The sequence below is a fragment of the Theobroma cacao genome, chromosome 1 (assembly GCF_053813885.1).
Source record: "Theobroma cacao isolate CCN51 chromosome 1, ASM5381388v1, whole genome shotgun sequence".
Lineage (NCBI taxonomy): Eukaryota > Viridiplantae > Streptophyta > Magnoliopsida > Malvales > Malvaceae > Theobroma > Theobroma cacao.
Window position 1 is genome coordinate 40,579,594 of NC_142639.1, and position 20,861 is coordinate 40,600,454.

A 20,861-nucleotide genomic window follows, 5' to 3' on the forward strand; every position below is an offset into this window, starting at 1 on the left:
AAAACTGCTTGGAGATATCATTTAACCACCTATCTTCCTTCCTTTGTTTTTGACTGGGCAACCATATGGGGGCCTATTGCTAATTACTTGCTAAATCCACCTTCTGTCTCGCGCCCATTTCGCAATCTCTCGTCTTCTCCGATTCTCTCTTTCTCATTTCTGTAAAGAACTTTTCCTTTTTGTTCTCTAATTTTCTTTACTTTCTCGATTTATTTATATATTTAACAGGAAACTTCAAAGTTGAACCGAAATGATTAATTTTCGGAGGTAAGTTCATCATCTTCTCCGTTACGAACGTCACATTTTCGTATTTTCATGAATTGTTCAAATCAATGACCGTTAAACTCTGATCTGTGTAGTAATCGCAATTATTTATACTTAAATTAGGTTGGGTCGTTCTGTTCTTGTTTAATTATATCTTTCGTTAATATTAATTTGCTAATTCCAATGCCAATTGATCGATTCTGTTATGTGAGAAGAGATCATTCTTTTTCTCATATAATTAGGGAAAGTTGCATTCGTATTTGTAATTTTGAATGTCTACACGCTTCATGAGCTAGATCCGCGACTTTTCGTTAAATCTTACTCTTTGATTCAAATTTGAATTTTCTTTATCTGCGAGATTTGAGTCAGTTGCACTCAAGAGGGGGAAATAATTTTATATTCTGTATCTAGTTTCCTAACTATTAATGTTGAAAGTCAAGGATAGGGTTCTGTTTGGCTTAGTTCATGAAGGAATGTTTACAAATTTAGACGAGTTTCATGATTCTTCTTTGTTTTATGCTGAAAGAGTAATTTCGCTTGGTTGTCTATATTTTAACTGTGAGATTCATAGTGGTTTAAGAATTGATTGGAGTGGCTGTTTGTTCTCATTCTTTTTGATTTTTCGTTTTTGCAGGTGGATATTAGTGTAAATAAGTCAAATGAATATCTGCTAGGTCTGTAAAGTAATAATACAATGGAAGAAGAAGAAGAAAAGAAGTTTGGTGAAACTTCTGTAAGGGGTTCGGATACTCCTGAAGTAGCTTCTGTTGTGGAGGATAGGATAGGAAGATCTTATCAGCAGAATGTTAATGTTACAGATGGTGAGGAAGCTATTGTACGAAATGATAATGCAGTTTCACAAGGGGCTCATTCTGGATCTCTGATTGGGGATGAGGACCAATTTGAGCCTGTATCTTTAGAAAATCAAGATAAAGCTGCCGGGGAGTCTCATGGTGGTCATGTGGATTCGAATCGATCCTCAAATTCAGACTATGAGAGAGGCTCATCTGGCGGGGTTGAGGAATACTCTGAACATCTAACAAGGACATATGGGAAGGAGTATGATTCTTCCTCAATGCCTGAACCATGGCATGATCGTTCTACTTCAAGCCCTGGACCTGAAAGACAAACAGATTATACCATTAAGCAGTCAAGCTCGGCAACTAGTCTTGATTCTGCCTTTTATGCAGATTCTGTATACTCTCCCCTTGGTTCACCAATAATTCCTAAGGCAAAAGCTGCTATGCCAAATGTGTCTCCTGAGTTATTGCATTTAGTAGATTCTGCCATTATGGGGAAGCCTGAAAGCTTGGACAAGCTGAAGAATATTGTAAGTGGGGCTGAGACTTTTGGAAGCGGGGAGGATATGGAGAGTATTCCTTTCTTGGTTGTTGATTCACTTATTGCCACAATGGGTGGAGTTGAAAGTTTTGAAGAGGATGAGGACAACAATCCTCCTAGTGTGATGCTAAACTCTCGGGCTGCAATCGTGGCAGGCGAGCTTATTCCTTGGCTTCCCTGGGAAGGAGATAGTGACATTCTCATGTCTGCCAGGACACGGATGGTTAGAGGCTTGCTTGCTATATTACGAGCCTGTACGAGAAACAGGGCAATGTGCTCTATGGCTGGTTTACTAGGAGTTCTTTTAAGGTCAGCTGAGAATATTTTTGCTCAGGATGTTGGCTCAACGGAGCAGATGAAATGGGATGGAACTCCCTTATGCTATTGCATCCAACATTTGGCAGGGCATTCACTTAGTGTCATTGATTTACATAAATGGTTTCAGGTCATTACAGGAACACTTACTACTGCTTGGTCGCCACGCTTAATGCTTGCATTTGAGAAGGCAGTGAGTGGGAGAGAGTCGAAGGGACCAGCTTGCACTTTTGAATTTGATGGTGAAAGCTCTGGTTTGCTTGGTCCTGGGGAAAGTCGTTGGCCATTTAGCAATGGATATGCCTTTGCAACGTGGATCTACATTGAATCATTTGCAGATACATTAAATGCAGCAACTGCTGCCGCTGCAATTGCTGTTGCCGCAGCAGCCAAGTCGGGAAAATCATCAGCTATGTCTGCTGCTGCTGCTGCAAGTGCACTTGCTGGTGAAGGCACTGCACACATGCCTCGTTTATTTAGTTTCTTATCTGCTGATAATCAGGGGATAGAGGCTTATTTTCATGCACAGTTTTTAGTGGTTGAAAGTGGGAGTGGAAAAGGAAAGAAGGCTTCTTTACATTTTACTCATGCATTCAAGCCTCAATGCTGGTATTTTATTGGTTTGGAGCATGTATGCAGGCAGGGACTTATTGGGAAAGCAGAGAGTGAATTGAGATTATATATTGATGGATCATTGTATGAAAGTCGTCCTTTTGAGTTTCCTCGCATCTCCAAGCCGCTTGCATTTTGTTGCATTGGGACAAACCCCCCTCCTACAATGGCTGGGTTACAACGCCGTCGTCGTCAGTGCCCTTTATTTGCTGAAATGGGCCCAGTATATATATTTAAGGAACCAATTGGGCCAGAAAGAATGGCACGTATGGCTTCTAGGGGAGGAGATGTGCTGCCTTCTTTCGGTAATGGTGCAGGACTTCCTTGGCTAGCCACTAACGATTATGTGCAAAGAATGGCAGAGGAAAGTTCTCTATTGGATGCAGAAATTGGAGGTTGCATTCACCTACTCTACCACCCCTGCCTGCTTAGTGGGCGATTCTGCCCAGATGCTTCTCCATCTGGTGCTGCAGGTGAATAAATTCATCTTTAATTTCAGTATTTACATAACTTTATAGCAAATGATTTTTGGATAGTAGACTCCAATAAAATGTCTGTGCATGTCAAGAAGATTGTGTGAGCGTACTTGTTTCATATGCTTTTTTTTTTTTTTTTAATTATCCATTTTCCTGAATCAGAGTATGGTTTATGAGATTGAGCAGAGAAGGGAGATGGTCTTAATCTCAATGTCATTTTCCTTTCTCTCCCTCTGTCTGTGTGCTGTTTTAAAGTGGTGTTGCTTGCAGAATGCTTCTGCTTTTATGGGTATGCTTGTTTGTTTTCTATATTTGTTTCCCCCCCTCTCTCTCAGTGCATGCGTGAGTGTTGGAGAAGGGTTGGTGGGTGGATGGCATGTCAGTTTACTTGGCTGTGCATGTAAATTCATCTGCTGCTGTGGGCATACCCCTTTCATTTCTTACATTGGTTTACTTGATGTTCTTTCTTGTTCTTTTTTTTTTGGGTTAGCTCACTTCGAGACATAGCAGTATATTTTCAAGATGAGTGGAGAAAGACCTGTCCATGTTTATATTAGTGTCTTCAATTATGGTTATCATTTTTGTTTTCTTTCATATTTGACTTTTGTGTTATATTTTAAGTTGGAATTGGTTGCCCCCCTTTTGTTTTCTATGTGTAAAGAATTTGTCTGTTCTTGCTTAAATTACCTATCTATGGTGATTTAGGTATGCTGCGCAGACCTGCTGAGGTTCTTGGGCAAGTCCATGTTGCAACACGGATGAGACCTGTGGAGGCTCTCTGGGCTTTAGCTTATGGAGGTCCGATGTCTTTACTTCCTCTGGCAGTCAGCAATGTGCGTAAAGATAGCCTGGAACCTGAACAGGGTAGTCTTCCGTTGTCTTTGGCTACAGCTACTCTTGCTGCGCCAATATTCAGAATTATTTCATTTGCTATCCATCACCCTGGGAACAATGAAGAGCTATGTCGTACGAGGGGACCTGAGATTCTGTCAAGAATCTTAGACTATCTTTTACAAACTTTGTCTTCTTTTGGTCCTGGAAAGCATAATGGCGTGGGAGATGAGGAGCTTGTTGCAGCTGTTGTTTCCTTATGTCAATCTCAGAAGCATGATCATGCACTTAAAGTTCAGCTTTTCAGTACACTGCTTTTGGATCTTAAAATTTGGAGTTTGTGCAGCTATGGGCTCCAAAAGAAACTCCTATCATCTGTTGCAGATATGGTCTTCACAGAGTCATCAGTCATGCGAGATGCCAATGCTATGCAGATGCTTCTTGATGGCTGCAGAAGGTGCTATTGGACAATTCGTGAAAAGGACTCCCTTGATACTTTTTCCCTAAATGATGATATTCGCCCAATGGGTGAAGTGAATGCTTTGGTTGATGAGCTCTTAGTTGTCATTGAACTTCTAATAGGAGCAGCACCACCTTCATTGGCTGCAGATGATGTCTGTCGTTTACTTGGATTCATGGTTGATTGCCCACAACCTAACCAGGTGAGCTCATGTTGTTTCTGATTTCCTTTCACTAGTGCCTTTGAAGATGTGTAGTTCTTTCTTTTTTTAGGTACAAGTTGATCACCATGTTGGTTTAAGAGTGTTCTATTGTATTGAAGCTTGAGTATTCTTTTGATGGTTGGCTATCTTTCTAATTAGATTAACTTGTGAAAGCACCTTAATTCCTTAAGGAATAAATGTTCTGACGATGATGTGCTTAAAATTCTTTTTGTTTCTTTGTTGGAATAAATTTTGGGTTTCTATAATTTTTATACTATTGGAGTTTCCATTGTTGGATCAGGATATGATCAGGCCCAATTGGACCATGTGGTTATATGCGTGCCTCATATTTCTGGCTGATATCAGAGGGCATCTTGTATTGTGCTCTTTTCTTATCGTTTTACTAGAAATAACTCACTAGTTTTTCGTTCAGGTTTGCAGGGTGTTACATTTGATGTACAGGCTAGTGGTTCAACCAAATACGGCCCGAGCTCAAACATTTGCAGAGGCATTCATGGGTTCTGGTGGGATAGAAACACTTCTTGTCCTCCTGCAACAAGAAGCTAAAGCCGGAGATCACCACATTCCTGAAACTAGCTCTAAGCCTGATGAAAGCTTGTCTGTTCGAAGATCTGAACCAGAACTAGATGGTGGTGGTAGGGATTCAGAAGGAATTCGGGATGGAGGATCTCCAAAGGAGAGGGATCAAATTTTGCAAAAGAAAAATTTTGAATCTCAACCTCTTGATAGTAGTAGTGGCCTTGTGGAAATTTCTCCTATAGTGAAAATGGAAAGGATGTCTTCTGTTTCTGAAAATTCTTTTATGAAGAATTTGGGTGGAATAAGTCTTTCCATTAGTGCTGACAATGCAAGGAATAATGTTTATAATGTTGACAAAAGTGATGGAATTGTTGTTGGGATCATTGGGCTTTTAGGTGCTTTAGTAGCATGTGGGCATCTGAAATTTGGTTCGCATGTGTCCTCGGAGATGACAAGCAGCCTTTTTGGTGGTGCACTAAATGATGCAGGTGGCAGTATGTTTGAAGATAAAGTTTCTCTTCTGCTTTTTGCTTTGCAGAAGGCTTTCCGGGCTGCTCCTAATAGGCTTATGACGAGCAATGTCTACACAGCTTTATTGGGGGCCTCGGTATGATAATCTTTTACTTTAATATTGTCTTGTCATTGTTCTACAATGATGTTTCTGCATATATTTCTTATAGTTTTGTCTGTTGAAAAGCTTATTGGTCTACCATAGTATTAATTTTGTAGTACTTTCTTTTATTCTTTTTTAAGTATACATCAATAAATGGTGTTTTTTCTGCTTGGCTACCATGCTTACGATATTTAGCAAAAAATATTATTTCTGCTTTGGAGCTATGCTAGCTTCTAATGTTATCTTGCTCTTGCATATAATATTGAAAGCTAAAGTCCTTTACACTTCTTTCGTCTTTTAACTTCCTCAGATCAATGCTTCTTCAACAGAGGATGGGTTGAATTTTTATGATTCTGGTCATCGTTTTGAACATTTACAACTTTTGTTGGTTTTGTTGCGTTCACTACCATGTGCATCTAGAGCTTTCCAAAGCCGGGCACTACAGGTATGCTTGTCTGAATTTATTGATCTCAAATTTTGTTTTCTCTGGTGTTTGAGTTAATAGAAAATAAGCTTGAATACTAGTATATACTTATCAAAACAAAACATAAGTTACAACCATCGTCTCTGTTTGTGTCGTGAATTCATCAACTTCATCATATCTTGGTTTGTTGCCTTTTGCTTTCACTTTTAGGTTTTCTTATTATGACTTTTTTGATTTTCCATTATAGTTTCTGAGCTACTTCTTTCTATATGATTTCAGGATCTTCTGATTTTGGCTTGCAGTCATCCAGAAAATAGAAGCAGTCTAACAAAAATGGAGGAATGGCCTGAGTGGATATTAGAGGTTCTTATCTCTAACCATGAGGTATCTTTTTCCAACTTCAAAAGGTTTTCTCTTTTCTCTATACTTGTGTGCTTCTTTCCCCTTGTCCTCTTTGATGTCCCATTGCATATAAATCTGGTAGTTGATGTTGGTTAGGATTGGAATTGTAGAGTTTTCTAACCAGTATTTGACCTTAGTGAGTAACTTTGAATATACATGTATTCCTTGTATTAAATGTTACACCTTTTTACTTGACTTTGCAGTTGGATGCAAGAAAACAGTCTAATTCAGCAAGCTTATGGGACCTAGAGGACCTCGTACACAATTTCCTGGTAATTATGTTGGAGCATTCAATGCGCCAAAAGGATGGATGGAAGGTTTGTCTATATCCATCACTTTATTGTATCTTTTCATACACATTTGTTCACCGTTTCAAGCATGTCAGTTCCATTTATTTTTTCTGGTTATTGCTTCCATTTTACAGGATATTGAAGCTACAATTCATTGTGCAGAATGGCTCTCTATCGTTGGTGGATCTAGCACTGGGGATCAGAGAGTTAGGTATTAGAATTCTGTTCCATGATTTTTATTGCTGTAATTGTCTCAAATAATATCTTGTGCCATTTGTATGTGGTTGACCTTGACTAGAACTGCTCTTTTTGTGGGCCTTCTCCCTGGAGTGCTATGTAAAAAAAGTGTATCTCTATGTGGGAACATCTTCAAGATGCACTTTTAGGGAAAATAATCAAGTTAAGGAGAAATCTAGAAGTTTGTATTTATACTGATAAAGAAGTCTTTAGTTGCTATCTTTAGAATCACTGAGTCATGGGATTTTCTGATTTTTCTGTGTTAAGGTAACAAAAGACAATGGTGTTTTGAATTTAATATTAGGTGCCAAAATATGGAAACTTTGTTTGTTTTTTCTTTTTACTTGTTGCTAAGAATTTTGATACATCATGTAAATAACAAACTGAATAATTCACATAGGATATTTAAATGGCCACAGGACTGCAGTGATGTATTTAATATTTACTCATTGATTGTTTTGCATAATATGCTCATTGGAGCCAATAAAAAGTGTTATATCTGTAGAGTTCTTGGATAATTCTATAGTAAAATACTCTTGGCAACAGTTGCTGTTCATCTTGAAAGCTTATCTGTTATATATTGACTCATTGATTGTTTTGCATAATATGCTCTTCTTGAGCCAATAAAAGGTGTTTCTTCTGTACAGTTCTTGAGTAAGTCTTTATTAAAATACTCTCGGCAAGTTGGCAACAGTTGTTCATCCTGAAAACTTATCAGTTAGTATTTTTTTTGGAGAAATAAGTATAGTCATTAATTAATTGTTGACACCTATGGGGTTGTTTTCTGAAGGCGTGAAGAATCTTTGCCAATATTCAAGAGAAGGCTCTTGGGTGGTTTGCTGGACTTTGCTGCCAGAGAACTGCAGGCTCAGGTAACGTTTAGTTGTTATCAGTTGCAGGTTTTTTTTCCTGCTCTTTACTGATTCTAATAGTGATACAATAGCTTCTTCTTTTTACTAATCAACAGAGTTTCCTAGCGAATTCATATAGTAAAAAATTGATCCTCTTGGAATTTTGTTTAACCTTTTCTCTTTTTACTCTTCTTGCTACTAGCTGCTCTCTCTTTGCTTAGTTAGTGTCATCGTTGTTATTCTATTAAGTTTCTCACTACTAGAGGGAAAAAGTTTGCAGTAATCTTTAATTGAGCTTTTCTTCTGTAGCAGACTCAAGTTATTGCTGCTGCTGCCGCTGGGGTTGCAGCAGAAGGTTTGTCCCCAAAGGATGCTAAGGTAGAAGCAGAGAATGCTGCACAGCTTTCCGTGTTTTTGGTAGAGAATGCAATTGTCATTTTAATGCTTGTTGAAGATCATTTACGGTTACAAAGTAAACTTTCTTGTGCATCACACAAAGCTGAAGGCAAAGCATCTCCTCTTTCTCTTGCATCTCCCCTAAATACTCACTCAAATTCAACGGCATCAATTGGTAGAGAATCATTTGAAGCAGTGGATGATAGCGGATCTGGCAATTCTGGCGGACTCGCTCTGGATGTACGTATATTCTCATCAGAATGAAACATGTATATGCATAGTTTAGTGATTTATGTTTTTATGTAGTTCTTCATCTGTTAAACTTCTTTATCATCTATTATTTCCCTCGTTTGCTAGAATGTCTACTTAGGTTTTATAACTTGTAGCATTGGACATGTGACTGTTCTTCTTAGGCCTGATTGTTAGGTTTTTTTTAAACATTAAAGTTGAATATTGCTTTGACTTCCTTTCCACTATGCCTTTTTCTAATATTTGTTATCCACACCCCCCCCCCCCCCCCCCCCCCCTTTTCATGTTCTGTTTTCAAAATAAGGTCCTTGCTTCAATGGCTGATGCAAATGGGCAGATTTCTGCAACAGTTATGGAACGGCTTACTGCTGCTGCTGCTGCTGAGCCTTATGATTCTGTTTCCTCTGCTTTTGTGTCATACGGGAGTTGTGCTATGGATATAGCTGAGGGTTGGAAATACAGGAGCCGGTTATGGTACGGTGTTGGCCTTCCTTCAAAATCAGCTTGCATTGGTGGTGGTGGCAGTGGCTGGGAGTCATGGAATGCTGCTTTGCAAAAAGATGCTAATGGAAACTGGATTGAACTTCCTCTAGTGAAGAAGTCTGTAAGCATGCTCCAAGCTTTATTGTTAGATGATTCTGGACTTGGTGGCGGTCTTGGTATTGGTGGTGGATCAGGTACTGGGATGGGAGGAATGGCAGCACTTTACCAGTTACTGGACAGTGACCAACCATTTTTATGCATGCTTCGCATGGTACTTCTTTCAATGAGGGAAGAAGATAATGGAGAAGACAGTATGCTCATGAGGAATGTAGGCATAGACGATGGAATGTCGGAAGGATTGTATCGCCAAGGAGGCAACATCATATCCTTAGATAACAGTGCTAGAATGGCAGTGAGAAAACCACGGTCAGCTTTGTTGTGGAGGTAAATTGAGCAGTGGACTATCATAACCAATAACCACATGACACATAAATATACATATCTATGCACCAATGCTACTCTTTCTCTCTCCCTCTCTCTACATTTTAACAATTACATAGATTGAGTTTGATTATCTTTCAATGTAGTTCTACATCTCTTTACTTTTCCTATAATGTGCTTCTGTTTATATCTTTCTTGTTCCCTATATGCATAAGCACATTGTAACAGATATGGTTTGGTGCTCTGACTGTGTAGTCCAGTCGGACTGTTTCTGCTTCACTTGCAAGATTCATACACAAGGAGTTTTTGAACTTATTCATTTTAATTATGTGCAGTGTGCTTTCTCCTATTCTGAACATGCCAATTTCTGATTCGAAGAGACAAAGAGTTTTGGTAGCATCTTGTGTTCTCTATTCTGAGGTTAGTTCTAAGTGAATCAGCTTAGTATGCAATAGTAGCAAATTATTTACCTGATTAGTTTTTATGGTTTACTTCTTCTTTATCAACTTTCTGTGGCATGGCAATGTGTTGTCTTCTTTGCTTAGTTCTCATCTATTAACGTATTCATTCTATCATGATATTATAATTGAACGTTTATTTAGTTTCGTTTTGCCCTTCCTACTTTATCTATGATTATCTGGGTTGTTGATTGATGTTTTTGCAGTGACCTAATTGAGGTATATGCTGCAGGTATGGCATGCTGTTGGGAGGGACAGAAAGCCACTTCGTAAACAGTATCTTGAGGCCATTGTACCACCTTTTGTTGCTGTTTTGAGGCGGTGGCGACCACTTTTGGCAGGAATTCATGAACTTGCTACTGCCGATGGTCTGAATCCTCTTACTGTTGATGATCGTGCATTGGCTGCTGATGCATTGCCATTAGAGGTTAATAATCGTTATCATTTTTAACTCCTTTCTTAGAACAATCCATGCTTGTAAGGTGTCAATTTTGTCTTTCCTTGTGCCAGAAGTGCTAATTGCCTTCGTCAATATGTGTATGCTTGCGTTGCATGCTTCTCTGTTTTTGCATGAATCTCTTCAGGGAGTTGACATTTCTTTTCTAGGAAATTTTTGTCGGAGTTGGTTGTTGACGATATTCTACATTTTTAATCTTCTTTTCATCTTTTTGTTATTGGTGCATTATTTAAGTTTCTCCAATTGTCTTATTTTTTTTTTTTCAGGCAGCTCTTGCAATGATCTCTCCAGCTTGGGCTGCTGCTTTTGCATCACCACCAGCTGCAATGGCATTGGCAATGATTGCTGCTGGCGCTAGTGGAGCAGAAACTCCGGCCCCCCCAACAACCACACAACTTAAACGTGACTCCTCAATGCTTGAGCGTAAAACAACTAAGTTTCAAACATTTTCAAGCTTTCAAAAACCTCTGGAGGTGCCTAACAAATCACCATCACTTCCAAAAGACAAGGCAGCTGCAAAAGCTGCTGCCTTAGCAGCTGCACGTGATCTTGAACGCAGTGCAAAGATTGGTTCTGGAAGAGGTCTCAGTGCCGTTGCAATGGCTACTTCTGCACAGCGGAGGAATGCTAGTGATATGGAGCGTGTGAAGAGATGGAATGCTTCTGAAGCCATGGGAGTTGCATGGATGGAATGTCTGCAACCAGTTGATACAAAATCTGTCTATGGGAAAGATTTTAATGCTTTGTCCTATAAATTTATTGCTGTCCTTGTTGCAAGTTTTGCTTTAGCAAGAAACATTCAGCGGTCGGAGGTTTGATTACTGCTGGCTGTCATTATTGTCACTAGTTGTTTAGGCAACAGTAAAAGTTATTGACATAGATTTATCTATTTTTGCTTTTCAGATTGATAGGCGCACACAAGTTGATTTAGTTGCACGACATCGGTTATTTACTGGGATTCGTGCATGGCGCAAACTTATCCATTGCTTAATAGAGATGAAATGTCTCTTTGGGCCATCCGGGGACCAAATTTCTAGTCAGGAACGTGTAAGTTTTGAGACTCTCTTTTCTTTTCTTCTTCTGTAGGGCAAAAGTATATGTTGCTGGATAACTGATTTTGTTTCTTCTCCCCTTGTCTAACCTTTTTTCTTTTTCCTTTTATGGTATGTGTAGATTTTCTGGAAGCTAGACTTTATGGAAAGTTCTTCGAGAATGAGACCATGTTTGAGAAGGAATTACATAGGGACTGATCATTTTGGTGCTGCTGCTAATTTTGAGGATCAAAGTGAGGTGAAAAACAATCAAGAGGATGTCATAAGCTCATCTAATGCTCCTATTCTGGCAGCAGAAGCAATCTCCACGGAATTAATGAATGAAGATGATGAACAGGCAGAAATTGATCATGTAGATAACAGAGCCTATGAAAATGACCAAAGTGGGGAAGATCAGCCAAGGCTGTCTGACATATCTGAGCAACCCTTGCAGAAATCAGTGGAATCCATTGATTCTAAACTTGCCAGTGAGCAAGACTTGGTCCAAAGTTCATCAGCAGTTGCTCCTGGGTATGTTCCTAGTGAACTTGATGAGAGAATTGTGTTTGAACTTCCTTCATCTATGGTTCGGCCACTGAAGGTTATACGAGGAACCTTTCAAGTAAGTTTCTAAAATTGCATTTAAAAAATCCTTGCAGACTATATGCACTGAGCTTGTTGCTTTACACTGGGCTTCATCATTCTTTGATTGTGATTTTCTTAACTTTAGCGCCATCAAATTCTGAAACCTAGATGATAGCTTAAAAACTTTGGATAGGATTTTCTTTAATTAGGGTGACATGTTCTGCATATAATGCATAACAGGACCAAGACAGTTGGCTGATGACAAGGACCATGCAATTTTCTGGAATCTTCACGGAAGAGTGGCTTTTTGTGATGTTAGCACTTTGTGGATTTTGGCAAAACTGCATTAATTTAAAGGAATATAATTTAAAAATTCCTTTGAATGAGGACAGCATGCTATTAGGATTAGACTGTCTCCAAAAAGGGACCTGCATGAGTTGCAAAAGCCAATTGTAAAAGGTGATAAACTATGCAGTGTAGCGGAGAACTTGTTTTATGAGATGATAATATGTATGAAAGTGAGACATAATGGAGAGATTTAACAAGGATATATAGATCCTGCCTTAGAATCTTCAGATAGGAAACTTCCCTTGGGCTATTTGATTTTAGATAGGAAACTTCCTTTGTTTAAGTTACCAATCTAATACATCTTTTTTATAACTCTTTTAGCTTTGCTACACCTCAACCTATGGGGATTCTAAAACTAAGTAGCCATTAACATTTTTCACGCTTCCAAGGCCAGAAGTATGGCCATTGAGAATACTAGCATGCATCCTTATATTATCCTGCAGTCTTTAGATATTGTAAAAGAGGGGGTTTAGGAATGAGTAAGAGAGAATCCTGATTTCACCTTCTGTCCCCTTCTGCCCATTGTAAATGACTGTGGCTGCTAGGTTTTCTATAGATTTAAGATAAAAGAGTAATTCTTTGCATTTGTGTTTTTAAAACATGACTGGAAACCATGCTTTCAAATTTAGTGTGACCTTTCACTTATCATTTAAGTATTTGTTATCTCATCCAAGAAAAAGGGTTATCAAGCGTATGAACTGTTCTCCTTTTTTCAGGTAACCACTAAGAAAATAAATTTTATAGTTGATAACACTGAAAGCAACATAACCATGGATGGTTCGGAAGGCAACTCTGAAGTGAGAAATGACGAAAAGGACCGTAGTTGGTTGATGGCATCTCTTCATCAAATGTATAGCCGAAGGTGAAGCTATAGTGAAAATGTTGTGTTAGTTTTTATTCTCATTTTTGTTCATGCTGGCTTTATAAAATTTGAGCATCCCTATCATGGTCATTGGCTTTGAGCAACAATATTTGACATTCTAAGTAGTTGTATGATCATCATTGTGAGACAAAAACTTGTCTAGATATTACCAACATTTCTTGATTTCATATTAACACGCATGCGAGCACATATTTGTAAACAAGAAGGTTGCCTAGGACATGGAATGAGAAAAAGATGTCTGCTGGCATTTTAGGGTTTTTGTAAATTGGCCTTTATTTCTGTGTCTCATTGTTCCTGTTAACAACCATAGGTTTTACCAGAAATACATCAATGTTCTAAACATGTCAATGTAAATGTCTCTACACTGTACTGCAAAAGATGGAGATGACCTGCACATTGGGATGTTGTTTGACTGTAAAAGCCACTAAAATGTAGGCTGAATTTCAGGTCTTCTCTCTGTATGTGCTTATTGCTTTTAAGTTATAATATTATAAGAAGTTTAGAGAGATGTTTGATGTTACATACTGCATAGTAATCCATAACATAATATTTCTTGTTGCTGCATTGGAAGAGTTTTAAGTCTTCATCACCTAATATTGCTTTTGCTTTAGCATCTGTTGTTGCATCTCATTTTTCTGGTTTGTTTTTGCCATAGATATCTCCTAAGAAGAAGTGCTCTTGAGCTGTTCATGGTTGACCGTTCTACCTTCTTCTTTGATTTCGGGGTATGTTCATATTGGATGCACCTTCAAAATTTATTGCTTTCTGATTAGGAGAAGTATGCTTTAGATCGTTGTTGACCTGACGCACTATATTTATCTCTTGTTTGAATTGTTGGCTCCCTCTTTTTTTACTTCTTTTCTTTTGTTTAAAAAAAATGATTGATCCAGAGTTCTGAGGGCCGAAGAAATGCCTACCGAGCTATCGTTCAAGCAAGACCTCCTCATTTGAACAACATTTATCTTGCAACTCAGGTTTGCACTTTGCCTGAAATTTTTTTACGTAGGGGGGGCTTGCATGCATGCACATACACACAAAGTGAATATCATTTGTTTTAAAAAGGAGAAGAGTAGAAAATTTATGGATATTTTATGTTCATAAAATTGGGTTCATTGCAAGGTACCCAAGGTTGTGTATGTTGACTGCTTCTTACAAGGATTCATTTTCTATTCACATTCACTTGCATATTTTGTTTTCTGCTGTAGAGACCTGAACAACTCCTGAAAAGAACTCAACTAATGGAGCGCTGGGCTAGGTGGGAGGTATGTGTTACAGTTATGTAATATATATATATATATTCACATGTAATAATGAAGCAGCATTTTCACTGACAAAATTGAAATCCTTCTGCAGATCAGCAATTTTGAATATTTAATGCAGCTAAATACATTGGCTGGGCGTAGTTATAATGACATAACTCAGGTGCGATGTTTTTGAGTGTGCATTTTGATGGCTAATCACTCCATTTTTATGGGGCACTGTTGTGCATAATATCCCTAAGCTACATTTCCTGTCTTTGTCTCCCCTTTTCTTTTTTACTTACAGTATCCAGTATTTCCATGGATTCTTTCTGACAACAGTTCAAAGAGTTTGGATCTTTCTGATCCTTCAGCTTACCGGGATCTTTCAAAGGTGGTTAGACTTCAATCTTGCTGGCACTTACTTTATATCTGCACTCTTCTTTTCTGCCATTATAACTTCATGTGTATTTGCAGCCTGTTGGGGCATTGAATCCAGATCGGCTGAAGAAATTCCAAGAGAGATATGCTAGCTTCGATGATCCAGTTATCCCCAAGTTCCATTATGGCTCACATTATTCAAGTGCTGGAACTGTAGGTTTTCTATTCTGTTTAACAGTTGTGGTTGTACTTTCATATTGGTTATTTAAATCGCTTGAGATGGGGGCACCGTTGGATGTATACATGCAATTCATGAATGGGGTCGATTTATTTAGTTTGTTTCTTCATATGTACTTGGACATTTGTATACATGTGCATGTGTGTTGCCTGTTGAGTGATTGTCTTTAAAAATTAAATTCTTGGATGTCCTTTACTATCTTCTGTTTTATTATTCTTCTGTCAGCCGTACTGATTGTGTTTTGCAAGGTAGACTAATCCCCTTTATAGAGCCAACGAGTTCTTTTTGCACCTGAAAGCTGTAGTTTATCTCCTTCAATGTAATTGGTATGAACTTTTACTGTTTTATGGTGCATCTGCCATTTCACCAGGTTGCCTGCTTCATTTCAAAAGTAGTATTTTTACTTAGTTTTCAGCATTAATATACATCTTTCCTTGGAATTATTTGCATAGATTAATTTAAAACAGTGATGGTAGCAGGGCTTTCATTGCGTCTAATTTCTTATGTTCTATTCTTTGGTTGAATTCTTTATATGTTTTCAATCCAAATTTCTAATTTTACGGCAATTAGTCAATTAGTTGAATTTTGCTATCATAGTTGAAGTCTAAATGTGGAATTAGGTGAATTTTTCTATCATAGTTTGAAGTCTAAGTGCTGATTCTTTGTTATAACTTTCTGTTTATCTGGTGTTTTCTTGCAGGTGTTGTATTATCTTGTTAGAGTTGAGCCATTTACAACTCTTTCAATTCAGCTGCAAGGTGGAAAATTTGATCATGCAGACCGGATGTTTTCAGATGTTGCTGCTACTTGGAACGGAGTTCTTGAGGACATGAGTGATGTGAAGGAATTGGTATGTGTTTTTCTTTTTTCTTCTGCATGAGAACATCGAACTTCTCCTATGGAGAAAATGAAGCACATTTTAATCTTGTCTGTGATTGTTGGTTGTCTTGTCTTGCCAGATCAGTTTTGGCTGCAATTATCTGCATTTGTATTTCAAAAGATTATCAGAAGTTTTTTCTTTCATTTGCATTTTTTTATCTATTTTTTCTTAGGTTCCTGAGCTGTTTTACCTTCCTGAGATGTTAACCAATGAAAATTCAATTGATTTCGGAACAACACAATTAGGAGGAAAGCTTGGTATGTAGTATCTGTTTTCATTGTCTAATAAATGCCAGTTGCACTGAGTTCTGATTTTTATTTTTTTCAACATGCAGGTTCTGTCAAACTCCCACCATGGGCTCAAAACCCAGTTGATTTCATTCATAAACATCGGATGGCTCTTGAGAGTGAGCATGTGTCTGCGCATTTGCATGAATGGATTGACCTCATATTTGGGTATTCTTTTTTCTGTTCCCTAAGAAAAATTATTGCTTTCTCTTTTCCTTTGTAATCTTTACCATGACATTCTTTGAATAATAAATTATTCATGGAGATTCTTGTTTAAAGCAATCTTACCCCGAATTTACACGAGTGAATTGGAATGTTCAGGTATAAGCAACGAGGCAAAGAAGCTATATTGGCAAATAATATGTTCTTTTACATTACATATGAAGGGACAGTTGATATTGATAAGATCTCTGATCCAGTAAGTTTGATTTGCTATTTTTTCTAAACGTCTGCCCTATTTGGAAATTCTTCCTCATTTCTTACACATGTATATAAATAAAGGTACAACAGCGTGCTACACAAGACCAGATTGCTTATTTTGGACAAACTCCATCCCAACTTCTTACCGTCCCTCACATGAAGAAGATGCCACTTTCAGAGGTTCTTCATTTGCAGGTAGCAATTCCATTTTCAGTTCATCTTTTATGTTTTTAGCATTGATGCAGTGTTATGTATGACTTGTATCTGCAATTACTTCTCATGTGATAATAAGGTCCTCCTATCCATAAATGACAATCTTTTCTGTGAAAATCAATATGTTAAAACTGATTCTGATTAATATATAATGTCAGACAATCTTTCGGAATCCAAGAGAAATCAAACCATACGCTGTCCCAGGCCCTGAACGCTGCAATTTGCCAGCAGCAGCTATTCATGCGTCTTCAGATGCTATCATAGTAGTTGACACAAATGCGCCAGCAGCTCATATTGCACAGCACAAGTGGCAGCCAAACACTCCCGATGGCCAGGGAACACCATTTTTATTTCAACATGGAAAGTCAATAACAAGCTCTGCTGGTGGAGCACTTATAAGAATGTTCAAAGGGCCAGCTGGCCCTGGTGCTGATGAGTGGCAGTTTCCCCAGGCACTAGCATTTGCTTCTTCTGGGATCAGAAGCTCATCTATTGTTTCCATCACAAGTGATAAAGAAATTATCACAGGTAAACTATTGATTCCTACTATTGTTTTGCTGACTTAAAATTATAGTTAAATCTGATTTCTCTGGTAAACTTCTTACTCTCCCTTGTAAATCTTAAATCGGACAAAGTAATCCATCTTGTGCTTGCTGAGAGTCTGCTGCAAGTTCAGTTTTGCTAATTCTTTATCACAGTAGAATCTTTCCATTGGTCGTTGTAGTTATTATTTGGAAAGGAGGCTTAATATATGCACCACTGTCTGAACTCTGAAGATTGAAGAACACTTTATATGCTTAAATTGAACTTTTCTTGTAAACCCTTTTTCTAGTCAACTCAGTGAACTAGGATTGTAGTTAAAAATGTGCATAGTTGTCTCTAACAAATCTTGGTCCATGCCTGGGTAAATGAGGGAAATTATGGTATTGATGGCTTGGGTAAATGAAAAAGGTTGGACAGCTAGCCTGTCTAAAACTATCTTGTCTTCTCATGAACATTTTGCGCTAGTCTAATTTCTCAATTTCGTGGCAATAGAATGCTGCAGGGATAACTATGTTTTATGATGATGATAACAGTTTCAGTGCCTCATCTTCTGAACCTTTACAAGACCAGCTTATGCTGTTCAATATTTAAATATTTAGGGTGAAGAATTGGTTAAAAAAATATATCAATCACTGAAAAATCTGTTGATTAATCTCTAGTTCGGAGGCATGATCTAATATAGTATGTTAAAAGGGTTTAAGGTTTAGGGTTTAAAAATTTAAAGATTATAGCATTGATTTAAGTACTTTCAATACCCTTCTCTTGAATTTGCTATTATGGCTCCCCCCATGCCCTTATACTTTTCAATTTTGCTTGGCTGCTCGACCATTGTTGATAAAATTTGTAGCACCTGGGGACGTTTAATTTTAAATGTCAATTTTCAGTTTTATAGATAATGGTCATCAGTCATGTGCTTTTGTTGGAAGTGCTGCTTTTTTAGGCTTCCCCAGCCATTGAATCCAACTGCTGGCACTACTATCTGCATTTCTTGTGTTATAAAGTATCTCCTCATAGACTTTCTGGATTTTAACTAGGTGGACATGCGGATAACAGTATCAAGCTACTGTCATCTGATGGAGCAAAGACACTTGAAACGGCTTTTGGACACTGTGCTCCTGTCACTTGCCTTGCTCTATCATCAGATAGCAACTATCTTGTGACAGGATCCCGGGACACTACTGTATTACTATGGAGGATTCATAGGGCATTCACATCCCGCTCAAGCAGCACCTCAGAACCAACTGCTGGCACTGGCACACCAACCTCAACTAGTAGTGGTACTTTAGCTAACATCTTGGCAGACAAAAGCAGGAAGCGACGCATAGAAGGTCCCATACATGTGCTTCGGGGTCACCACAGGGAAATTCTTTGTTGCTGTGTCAGTTCAGATCTAGGTATTGTTGTTTCTTGTGGCCATTCCTCAGATGTTCTCTTGCATTCTACAAGAAGGGGTCGTTTGATGAGACAGTTTGTGGGTGTGGAAGCTGATGCTGTCTGCCTTTCATCTGAGGGAATCGTTTTAACCTGGAACCAATTTCAACATACTCTTAGCACATTCACTCTCAATGGGGTTCTGATTGCAAGAGCAGAACTTCCTTCCTTGGGTGGTGTCAGTTGCATGGAAATTTCTGTGGATGGTGAGAGTGCTTTAATTGGAATGAACTCATCTTTGGGCAGCAATGGAGTGTGCAATAGCAACCAAGACTTGAGTTTTAAAAAACCTGTGATTGATAACTTGGATCTTGAGTCAGAAGAAACCAACGAAAGCAACAGATTGGATATTCCATCACCCTCAATTTGCTTTTTGAATCTGCATACTCTGAAGGTATAAGAACCTTTTCACTGATTTATCTATTATATGCAACAAGCATGTTAGACACACGCATCATGATTCACGAATACTTTTTCATTTTGCTCAAACAGTGACCTGGTGAAAATCTTTCATTTGCAGGTGTTTCATGTGTTGAAACTGGGAGAAAGACAGGATATTACAGCTCTTGCTTTGAACAAGGATAACACGAATCTTCTAGTGTCGACTGCAGATAAGCAGTTGATAATTTTCACGGATCCAGCTGTAAGACTTTCTTTTTTCCATATCTTGGCTCTCCATCAATCATTTAGTCTAAATATTAATTATTTATCTATTAGCAGAAAATTTCTCCTATCTTGGCATTGCTTGATTGATAACATCTTGTTGATTTATTTCTCATATGACCTATTTAATTTGCCATAAATTAATCTTTGGGAAACAAGCATTATATCAAGTGTTTTGTGGACTAAATAAAGAAAAAGAAAACATACTCCAGTGGGATTACAATTTGAGACTAGGCTATTTTTCAAACTAGAATGATAACTTTAAAAAACATTTAAGTTGAAGCATAGAATAGCCTTTTTTTTTTTTTCCTTTTATCATGTGTTAATTAGATGCTACAACTATTCCATTTGTTTGAATTTGATCAATTATAAAATAGTTTTGACTAATTATTTAGATAAATGTTATAACAAGCCAAGCTTGGTCAAAACTTCAGAATCCCTACTCCTTTAGACTTCCTTGTATCAGAAAAAAAAAAAACTTAAAAACAATCCAACTTAAGGATATCTGAAATTTTCCGTGAACAATATGAAAAGCAAGCACTGAAATAACCTGTCTCACAGTTGGCTGGTCCAGATTAAAAATATGAAAATGAGCCTCCTAATGAGCGGCCTTAGAGTTGGCTGGTGGTTCTTCCTACCTGATAGAAATATATTTCCGCTTCATTGGACATTTGCTGCTAAGACTTCTACTTGGTGTGTGCTCCTTATGCTGTGGGGTACCATGAATAAACTGAGTGATACTTGTAGGAAAACTGTCTTAAGTTGAATGATTGTTAAACGGTACAACATTTTAAAGTTATGTTTTGTATTCAAAATTATTGATTATTTGCATTTATGTTGTTTTACTTGGATGTTGAACTTAATCTTATCTTGGCTTTGCTATATCCAGTTGAGCTTGAAAGTGGTGGATCAGATGCTTAAGCTTGGCTGGGAAGGTGAAGGGCTCAGCCCTCTTATAAAGTCATAGTGTTCGGCCATTGAATTTTGATTGGTTTGAGAATGACTATAGAAGATGCACCATAGACTCCACGAGGGTCGATGCTATAAAGAGCCTGGCGTCTGCCTTGAGTAAGAGAAGAATTCAAGTCAATAACATGACTAACGACGCCAGCTGCCTTCGTGTATGTAAAATATGTATGTATTCACAAGTGGGAACAACCCTATATGTGATTGACAGCGGGGTTGTTAGGCAGATTCTTTTATTTGATTAGTGGTAAGTTTCTTACCATTGAGATTGATGAACTATACTCCCGAGGCTTGAGATCTTCATTTTTGCTTTTGGATAAAATAGAGAATGAAAATAGGACAAGCTATTTTGTTTCCTATCTTTTGTGTATGTATAATTGGACTGAGCACATTAGCTCTTTCTTCCTCACTC

The 20,861-nt window shown here is 38.0% G+C and overlaps 1 protein-coding gene across 2 annotated transcripts; it reads left to right on the plus strand.

Annotated features, from left to right (window-relative positions):
- The first annotated feature begins 37 nt into the window (after positions 1-37).
- LOC18614266 (WD-40 repeat family protein / beige-like protein) lies at positions 38-20,858 on the plus strand. 2 transcript variants are annotated; one of them, XM_018125846.2, is made up of 32 exons: positions 38-267; positions 899-3,005; positions 3,714-4,501; positions 4,935-5,648; positions 5,965-6,099; positions 6,358-6,462; positions 6,684-6,797; positions 6,905-6,981; positions 7,798-7,879; positions 8,171-8,494; positions 8,808-9,430; positions 9,763-9,847; positions 10,118-10,312; positions 10,609-11,154; positions 11,246-11,389; positions 11,516-11,995; positions 13,023-13,168; positions 13,845-13,914; positions 14,080-14,163; positions 14,395-14,451; positions 14,543-14,611; positions 14,735-14,821; positions 14,905-15,021; positions 15,747-15,896; positions 16,099-16,183; positions 16,261-16,381; positions 16,535-16,631; positions 16,715-16,828; positions 17,005-17,374; positions 18,424-19,214; positions 19,341-19,463; positions 20,373-20,858. In XM_018125846.2, the coding sequence occupies exons 2-32, from the start codon at positions 959-961 to the stop codon at positions 20,448-20,450; spliced, it is 9,018 nt and encodes a 3,005-aa protein (XP_017981335.2). In that variant the 5' UTR covers positions 38-267; positions 899-958; the 3' UTR covers positions 20,451-20,858. The 2 variants fall into 2 exon arrangements, with proteins under 2 accessions (XP_017981335.2, XP_017981339.2); XM_018125850.2 differs by having other exon boundaries at positions 8,841-9,430.
- The last annotated feature ends 3 nt before the right edge of the window (positions 20,859-20,861 follow it).

Coding starts and splice junctions, on each gene's coding strand:
- LOC18614266 (XM_018125846.2), top strand. CDS start 959: ATGGAAGAAGAAGAAGAAAAGAAGTTTGGTGAAACTTCTGTAAGGGGT. Junction 14,452..14,542: donor AGCGCTGGGCTAGGTGGGAG/GTATGTGTTACA, acceptor ATCCTTCTGCAG/ATCAGCAATTTTGAATATTT. Junction 14,612..14,734: donor GTTATAATGACATAACTCAG/GTGCGATGTTTT, acceptor TTTTACTTACAG/TATCCAGTATTTCCATGGAT.